Here is a 9,574-nt window from a genome sequence, read left to right on the forward strand (position 1 = left end):
TCATACTACATATTTATCATTTGCACTCCTAATCTTTGTTTTGATTCTGTGGGTTTTTTTGTAAAATAAAGTGATTTCTAATTCTGATTCTGTACTTGCTTTCTTTTCTGTCACAGGTCAAGACCAGGCATATGAGGAGATATGGAATGGCCTACCAACTGACATTGATATTTGGTTGCAAATGTTGTCAGTGGCCCTAAGTGTGTTGCTGCTGATATGTCTCTGATTCAATTCTTTCTGCTTTCAACATGAATAATTTAGTTCCTAACATTTCAACATCCAAGAGGTGGCATACTTTCAGTACATGAATGTGGTGAATGCATGGGTTCACTAATTGGGTAGAATGTGAAGGCAGACTTTCCTCTTGCTCAACCGATACCTTCCACATTCCTGTATGTCAGCGGGTCAAAGTACAGAGAGGTATACGTTCGGATTGTGAGGTAGATTTTTTTTTTGTTCATGTAGCACTGATGAGGATATTTCTTCTTTTTGGTCTGCCATCCTCTCCTCCTTATGGGCCTGTGACAAGTTTGACCTGTGGTCAGTAAAGGGAGCAAACCACCTACTTTCTGTAAAAAGTCCAGTACTCATTGAGCAGGAAATTAGAGGAGGGTGTGACACTGATTCATGATGCATTAGTGGTTAGAGGTGCTATTGTGGCATGCCCCTCCTCATCATCCCACAAACCTATTTTACATTTGAAAACCTGATGGTTCATGGCATTTTGTGCAGTATTCAATACTTATTAAGACTCAATAATAGTCTTAATTCCATCTGTTGCGTTTTCCTTCACAGTGGTTGATTTGCCTAATGCATTTTTTAAGCATACCTATCCACTCTCATTATTGGTCAACCAAGTAAAAGTTGCACTTGGGTTGTTATTCCATGGGATTATTGTGATTCACCCACTGTGGTTTCTGCAACTGTGTTACAGAACATAGAATGTTTTGTTTCACCAGAAGTTGGGACTCTCATCTCCTATTTAGATTATTTGCTTTTGTGCTTCAGTAGAAAATGAGGTTAAAATTGCACTGTTATAATTCCTAGCTGACGATGCCCACAATGCATCTTTGTCTAAACTTGTACATTTGTAAATGTGTATTTCTATTAAGTATTTTTGGGGAAGGTAATTGTTGCTGGTGGTCAACAGTTAGGCACAGATGCAGGATTTGATGTGCAAACTTGGCTATGACTGACTCACATGGACAGATGAAACACTGACCTCTCCGGACCAACTTTTTTCACCCTTGCCTCCATACCGTGTTTGAATCTTCCAGATTACAGTAAATATTTCTTATATTATATATTTAATATATTTAATATATATTTGAATATATCAGCCAAGCCTCAGTCAACACAAGGGCAATATGGAATGCAAATAGAAAGGTTTTTTTTCAGTTTCTCTTATATTTCTCATACTACCTTGTTAAGTTTAATTTTTTTTTAATTTATAAGTGTCATTTATGTAAGTTTTTTTTTCTTTCTGAGTATCAATTGTAATAAGGTAATTCATTCTAAGACTAATACTTCATTCTAATTTACCCACAACTCCTTTAAGTGTTTGGCTCTGGTGTTTTTTGGCTTGTATGTTGTAAATTACCCTTTAAGAAAATGAAAGAAACATTTATGTAATCCCTTACCGGTGATGTTATGACGTAAGCACATGTACACCATATTAGAGCATTTCCAAGAGGTTTCAGTATGACTTGCAGAATCTCACAGAAATCTCAGTCTAAATAAGTAAAGGTGTCAAACAGGTCCTTTGGATAAATGTCATAGAAGAACCAGCTTTGTTTACCTGAATAATCTTTCAGTGTATGTTTCTTCAAAGCACTATTTTTGTAACTGTGATGTGTGCATGTGAAGAGTCTTCACATATGGGCCAATTGTCATACCCATGGGCACCAAAGATAGCTGTGAGAGGCAGCTGGAGGAAGTCATCAGCCACAAGCAATGGCAGGAGGAGATCGACAACCATGGGAGATGGCAGGAAGGCAAGTGTACTATGCCTCTTGCAGCTGTCATCGGTGCCCATGGGTGAGGTGCCTTGGTGCAACATACTATAGGTGTTTTATACTAATTAAAGACTTTTTTTTTCCCCTGCGATATCCTTAATTTTTAAGGATGTATGAATGAGCAAGAACACATTTATAGAAAGGTCAAAATAAAATCAACGATATAAAGTTTAACATGAAAGGAAGTTTCATTGCTCTTAGGGCAATGCAAATATTTGCTAATCTTGAAGCAATGTTCACTGAAGGAATCGTCTTACTTCTAAGTATACAAAGTGAATGTATATTTCAGGTTATTAGTAGTGATAATAATAATAATAATAATAATAATAATTATAATAATAATAATAATAAGTATAATAATAATAATAATAATAATAATAAGTATACTAATAATAGTATACTAAGGTAAGAGTAAGCCAGAAACAGGATTAGCCTACATAGGCTTAAAGAGGAATTCCACTGATTATTCAAAATGTCATATGCTTAATTCAGTGATTGAGATGTAAACAAAGTCATTCAGAGCCATTTGGTGAAATGGTTCGTTGTAGAGTAACATACTGAAGAACTGGAGTCGCAGTGTCTAAAATGTAAAACAGCCATTTTATTTACTCTCCAAAACCAACAGTGAAGCCTTTAAAAACTTAACATACTTACACTTACTCAAATATTCCACAGTAACTACAGTAAAAACAGTAAAAATTATTAAAAAACAGTAAAAATTACATGTTGAAATAAGTCAACAGTACCTATGTATTTATGTAGATACAGTGAAATTACAGAATTGTAACCCAGACACTACTTTTGGGATAATATAACACAACACATATATTTTAATTAATTACATAAAAGTAGGAGCCATGTTTAGTGATATTACAGTGTTACGACACAAGCTAACTATTGCAGCTAGCTTAATGTTAGGAAGGTAGGAATGTAAGCATTCCCATACTGTAGGTGACTACATACTTCCTGTTACAATCAGCAAAGACTTGCTGGAAAAAAAAACAAAAAAACAGCAGTTTATACAAATGTAATTACCCTCACCCTATTACACTTGTGTAATTACAAAATAGAAAATGTGTTGTTACAAATATCAAGCCACCTGTGTTTAATCACAAGAGTAAAAACTGCAGTTGATTCACTTGTGTATTTACATAAGCTGTTGTGTATTAAATTGTGGTTAGTTATGTTGTTGCATGTATTTTTAAGGTGCAACTACACAGTTATAAGAGACACAATATAAGAGGGAGCACAAATCCTTGTATTCATATAGTTTTGCATTCAGTTGTCGCTCGGTTCATACGTAGCCTCTGCATAGTCATTGGCAAAGTTGAAAATATCCCTCAGTGCCATGAGAATGATAACGTCAATATCATTGTCTTCAGTGACCTCCTCATGATAGTTCTTCACAGGGTAGATGCTGTTCACTGGGATGCCCAGGTTATTACTGCTGTGCTGTGTCTGAAGAAATAATATAAACATTTCAATATGAGGATTTATAATTAGTTTATATTTATAATTTGAATTTTTCACTCTGTACTGCACATTATGCATTTTTTGTATGGAATATAATGTGTAATCACACATGATGTAATCAAGTTTACATTTTTTTTTATACTTAGGCTGATTCAGCTTTTCAAATGGTCTCAGATCACCCTGTTTATTTTCTTTTTCACTCCTTTTTTGTGCATATGCGAACACATCAAATAAATTCAGACCCACCTAAACAAACTAAACTTGGACCACCTTCGACTCTGCTATATGGTGAGAGAAACTCATGGCATTGCATACTTACACAGCTAAAATCTTGTATTCCTTAGTCAGTAAAAACAAACTACTCAGGAGAATGCCCACAGTTCTGTATTATCTCATAAAGTGTGATAGCAGTACTGACATATTAAAGTAGTAACCCACAAGAAGTTTAGGGAAAATGACATATGAAAGAACGTAAGGTGCTTCATTAGAAAGGTCCCAGAGGAAAACTTTATTGCTCAAATGTCACTCTCTGAAAGCTCAGGAGATGTAATGGTGATTCTCTTAAAATTTCTTTTAGAACAAATAGCATTAGATCAAAATGAGATATGAGATAGAAGAGAGATAAAGCAGAGTTTAGTTGCGGATGAAACCTTACCTTCTCTTTGATCTTTCTGCTGTGATAAAGTTTTCTCAAGTCTCGGTGCACTATCTCACATGCTTTATCCACTTTCGTCAACACAATGACTTGTGGAATGTCTACAAAATGTAGAGTATAAATAAAGTCACGTGACACATAACATTTGAGGAATTTGAGAAATTGATGCGTGTTTCACACAGCAAAGGATCACAATGATCATTCTCAATCTTACAAACTCGTTACCAAAAAAAGTTGGGATGCTGTGCAAAATGTTGAAAATGCTACAAAGACAATATATCAAATTTTGAAACTGAGAAATGTTATTGTTTTTGAAAAATGTATGCCCATTTTGATGCCAACAACACGTTAAAAAAATTGAGACAGAGGCATGTTCTTCTTAACAGTTTCGGGTCTTCCTTGTTATATTTTTCCTTAATAATGCGGCAAATGTTTTCAGTGGGTGACAGGTGTGCTCCAGTTTAGCACCAGGACTCTTTTACTGTGGAGCCATGCTGTTGTAATATGTGTAGAATGTGGTTTGGCATTGTCTTGCTGAAATAAGGAAGGTCTTCCCTGAAAAAGACAGATGATGTGGGGTCCATGATTTCCAAAAAGAATTTACATGTTTAATTGGTGGTCCACAGGACACTTTGCCACTTTGCCTCCATCTTAAATGAGCTCAGAGAAGGCAGCGGTGTTTCTGGATTCTGTTTATACTGTATGTGGTTTCTTCTTTGCATTTTTGAGTTTTAACTTGCATTTCTGGATGCAGCAACAGACTGTGAATAGATTTCTGAAGTGTTTCTGACTCCATACAGTGATCTCCCTTAGAGAATCATGTTTGTTTTTAATGCAGTGCCACCTTATGACCAGAAGATAGGGGCTAGCCAATAACAGTTTTTGGCCTTGTCCCTTGCATAGAGTTTTCTGTTGGTTCTCCTTTAATGATCCTTTAATAATCCTTAAAGAATCCTTTAATGATATTATGTATTTAATTATGTATATAATGATTTGTGTAGCATAGTACATAATACAAAATGATGAAGTTCTTAGCTATTTTTCATTAAGAAACAATGTTTTTAAATTGTTGCACTATTTGTCTTTGAGTGTTGACCCTCTCCCCTTCTTTACTTCTGAATGACTCAGCCTCTCTGAGATGCTTATTTTAATACCCAAAGATGTTACTGACCTGTTGCCAGTTAACCTTAATAGTTGTGAGATATTCCATTCAGGTGTTTTTTTTTGTACACAGCATTACACAACTTTACCAATCTTTGCCCCATCCTGACTTTTTTGAAACGTGTTGCTGGCATCATCAATGGGCATATATTTTCAAAAAAAACATTTCTTAGTTTGATATGTTGTCTTTGATATGTTGTCTTTGTACTATAGGTTTAAATGATTTGTACATCATTGTATTCTGTTTTTATTTACATTATGCATAGCATCGCAACTGTTTTGGAAACAGGGTTGTAAAATGTCAATTCTTTACACAGAAATAACCAATTGACAATTTATAAATGTACATGTAAATCCCACATTAACCTCAAGCACTGAAGATGCCAAATAACCGACTTACTCAGTTCAGAAGCTTTCTCTCGAACTTCCTTCATTTTGTTAATCACACTCTGATCCATTCTTGTGATGCCATCAGCAGGAACAATGCTCACCACACAGTGAACTTTATCACATGGATTTGGGCAGGGATTGTAGTTTCGGTCATTCTCAGTTATAGGTCCCCGAGGATTAAACTAAAACAGAAAAAAATATATTTCCATGTGTTTTGTGTTTGGTATTTTGGTTCATATTTTGTACATTTGGTATAGATTTTTATAAGCCAGATTTACTAAATATCTGTCAGCTGATATAGAGTGTGCAGAAGCCTTTTTGCATGTGCTCACGAGGGTGCCACTGAGCTGCAAGTCTTAGTGCAACCGGCTTCAAAAATATGGTTAGGCTGTGACTCTATTTAAGCAATCCAATTAACAATAATAAAGGAAAGAGGAAATCCTATAAGCAACCTGGAGCAATTTACTAAGGTGAACGGAATGGAAAATTGTGTGAGGTGCAAATACTTTAAAAATGTCGGCTGACTCATTTGTTATTAAAAACAGGCTTGTCTTCTTGTCTATTTCTGTCCATTTAGCAATCATCTTTTTTGTTGCTTTCACTTTCACTTTGGAAAGAACATTACCTCCTCCCTACCTGTGGAAAGTGACACTGGCAACTATTAATTATTTTAAAAAATAAGAAGGAATAGGGGTGTACATGAGTAACACAAATTTTAAAAAAGTAACAACTGGTGCTAGAGAGAGAGAAAGAAAGGAAAAACATACTGTAAAAACCCACGCTTATTACATTTTAAGGCTTATTATTCAGTAACTACAAGGACTTCAATGCAAACTGGTTGGGCTCTTCTTAGGTTATAGAAGTGTGTAATAAAACTCTGGCCCTGACAGCAGGCCAATGGCCATGTAAGGGTATAACTGTGTAAACTGGGCAAGAGTGTGTACTTACTTTGTAGTTATCTAAAATATGCCCCTCTAAAATTTTGATGATGTCTTCAGTGTGTATCCCTCCTTTGTTCATTTCAAGTCCCATGATGTCAGTGAAAACAACAGGATAATATCCACCCCCATGCTTTTTCATCTTGTGTGTTTTGATCTAGAAACAAATTCAAACGTACTGTATTCAAACATAGTGGCAGTGTGGAGTGAGGAGATCATTATAATGAAGCACCTACTCCCATTTACAAAGACTGTGCATTATGCAACACCCCAGATAACTTAAGGTATTATTTTTGGGGTTTGTTGGCTGCCATTGTTTGTGCTCTGAAAGAAAAGGGAGTTTTTTGAAACAGATTTGTTTATAAACATTTGCAAAGAAGGAAGGATAATATGCATGTTATCCAAATGACCAAGTACAATGAAATTAAGCATATAAACATATATATTTACATAAGCTGTACTACTGTAATCCATCTATGAAAGTGAATACATCAACAGTAGTTACATTGTCGCTACGTATATTGTTAATATGTTACTACATAAGTATTAAGTGTAAGAACTCTTTTGCACACCAACTGTTGTAGGCAGAACAGTGTTTTTGGAAAAATAGTACTTCGCCCTACTACATGTGTAATTACATAATAGAAAATATGCTGTTACAACTATCAGTATACACTTATGTAATAACATGAGTAAAGCTTAGATTGATACACATTTAAATAAACTGTACTACTGTAATCCATGTGTAACTGTACTTGTTAAGACAGACCTATTAAGTACAAATACTGAGAAAATGATTTATTACTTTGAGCTAATGAGTCAACGTTTGAACCTGAAACAAAGAAATATAAAAAGTTCCTATTTGGTGGAAACAGGTTTTCATGCAAAAAGCACTTGAGCCAAACACATGGTTATATTTTACTGGTCATACATTAATGGCGATGTTGCACCTAAATTAATTTGCATGGAAGTTCTTAGCCCGCTAAACTTGCTGTTCCCACCAGCACAAAGTGTCCACCAGTTGTTGATATTTAGCATCTCTAAACCTGCTAGCATATGTCTTTGGGCAAAATTTTGCCAACATTTTTGTTAATTGCTTAGAATTTTCCAAAATTGGCACCGTTAAATTGCCATCATTACATTGATGCAGTGAATTTCAGAGTGAAGGACTGGTTTAAGAAACAATTACATTACAGATTTCTTACTTTAGTAGTGAAGCTTTCTCCACTTTCTGTTGTGCTTTCCAGAGCACTAATGAAATTACGGCCTATGAGGGTCCTCTGGACAGAGTTTATGAAGCACGACTTCCCTGCCCCAACTGGTCCATATAGCAGAATCCTAAGGGGCTCCAGCTGTGGCTTTAAATCTTTCAAGTCTTTCAAAATCTTCTCTTTTTCACTGAGGACAGAGGATTAGAGGTAACTTGTAACCTTTTAACTGTTTAATCCAGTTTTGTGCCTATGTTCTAAAAAAACATACTGAAGATTGGTATTGAACACTGTTGAACAAGTTTACATATATAATTAAAATGTTTGCAATACAAGCATTAATATTTACGTGTACTGTTTACATACCCCCACACACATTTGAAGGCACCATCATGGACACTTACTCTCTATACTGTACCATACATTAGTCATGTTTAGTACTTTGTTGCATATCCTTTGCATGCAAAGACTGCTGCGACTAAGAGACATTACCAGGTTTTGGGGTTCTAGTCCCCTCCAGTCAAGAGTTTTTAGCTTTAAGAACCCCTTTGTTGCAAATTGTGCACGGCAGTTGATGGGCTACATTTGGACCTTCAAGAGAAATGTTTCAAGGTGGTTTGTGTTCTTACCCCCAATTTACTGGTCTCCAAGGATTTATTAGTTCTGAGAGAGGAAAAATAATAAAAAGCATTAGCTGAAGAATTTGTCATAAAATTCATACTTTGATTTAAATAATCAAATGATTTTGTTAATAACGAACAAATGAGATTTACCTGGCGAAGGACCAGGAGTATGATGAGGAGTTGGAGGAGTAGGACGAGGAGTTGGAGGAGTAGTAGGAGTTGATTTCGATGATGTTCCCCCCATCTTTGTCTCTGGAAAATTAGCAAACCTGGGTCCAACTGAACAAACAAATTCAGCATTTTTATAAAAACATGACACCTTATCAGTGTTATTTCTGTGTCATTGTAATAGTTTGTACTGTTTATACATTGCGTCACAATAAGTTCTTTATTAAACACCAGAGCAGAAAGGCACATACAAAATATTGAACTCGCAGGGGAGATCACCACTAGCCACCACTTGCCACTACATAAAACACACAACATAAAACACACAAGTTGAGCTGTTCAGCAGCTGAAGTGTTAAGCAAGAATGGGAAAAAACATTCACTTACACTTTCACTGTCCTCAGTTTCCTATCGATTATTGAACAAATTTGTTAAAAGAATAGGTTCCTCAATTACCTTTCTCTGCTAAAGGAGTGTCGTCTCTCTCTGCAATGAGTGTCAGAACACTTGTTGCAGCTATTTACTGTCACCTTTTGCTTCTAATGTATAACGTCACACATGTCAGTCCACATAACTTCCTCTTGTGTGCTTCTTCACACTTACTATCACTTTTTGTTCTCACTGTAAGTGGTAGACTGCAGTGTGTATTAAAGCTGCAGAGTCAGAACATTATGTAATGATCTGGGATTGTGGGCAGGCTGCATGTAGAGGTCTGCAGTCCCGTGGGTCCCGTCACATTATCTTGCAGTGCGGGACATATTTTCAGTCTTGCATGAAAAAGCGGGCAAGAAACCAGCCCACTGCAGGCAGGAGAGGGACAAAGCATGCATGAAGAGAAATCCTGCAAATTAATGAATAGCCTAAAAAAGTAGAATGATTACTAAATAAAAAAATAATAATAATAATTAAATCATTACAAAAAGTGGTGAAGCAATTGATCACAT

General features: G+C 35.7%; 1 protein-coding gene across 4 annotated transcripts; it reads right to left on the reverse strand.

Annotated features, from left to right (window-relative positions):
* Positions 1–2,782: 2,782 nt before the first annotated feature.
* On the reverse strand, positions 2,783–9,252 carry LOC118801825 (interferon-induced protein 44-like). 4 transcript variants are annotated; one of them, XM_036562202.1, is made up of 9 exons: positions 9,087–9,252; positions 8,883–8,929; positions 8,614–8,742; positions 8,470–8,503; positions 7,838–8,030; positions 6,643–6,789; positions 5,705–5,876; positions 4,144–4,244; positions 2,784–3,473 (listed from the first exon to the last, which is right to left on the reverse strand). In XM_036562202.1, the coding sequence occupies exons 3-9, from the start codon at positions 8,705–8,707 to the stop codon at positions 3,294–3,296; spliced, it is 921 nt and encodes a 306-aa protein (XP_036418095.1). In that variant the 5' UTR covers positions 8,708–8,742; positions 8,883–8,929; positions 9,087–9,252; the 3' UTR covers positions 2,784–3,293. The 4 variants fall into 4 exon arrangements, with proteins under 4 accessions (XP_036418096.1, XP_036418095.1, XP_036418094.1 ...); XM_036562203.1 differs by lacking the exon at positions 8,883–8,929 and having other exon boundaries at positions 2,783–3,473; positions 8,614–8,715; XM_036562201.1 differs by lacking the exon at positions 8,883–8,929.
* Between the last annotated feature and the right edge of the window lie 322 nt (positions 9,253–9,574).

The sequence above is a fragment of the Colossoma macropomum genome, unplaced genomic scaffold (assembly GCF_904425465.1).
Source record: "Colossoma macropomum unplaced genomic scaffold, Colossoma_macropomum, whole genome shotgun sequence".
Lineage (NCBI taxonomy): Eukaryota > Metazoa > Chordata > Actinopteri > Characiformes > Serrasalmidae > Colossoma > Colossoma macropomum.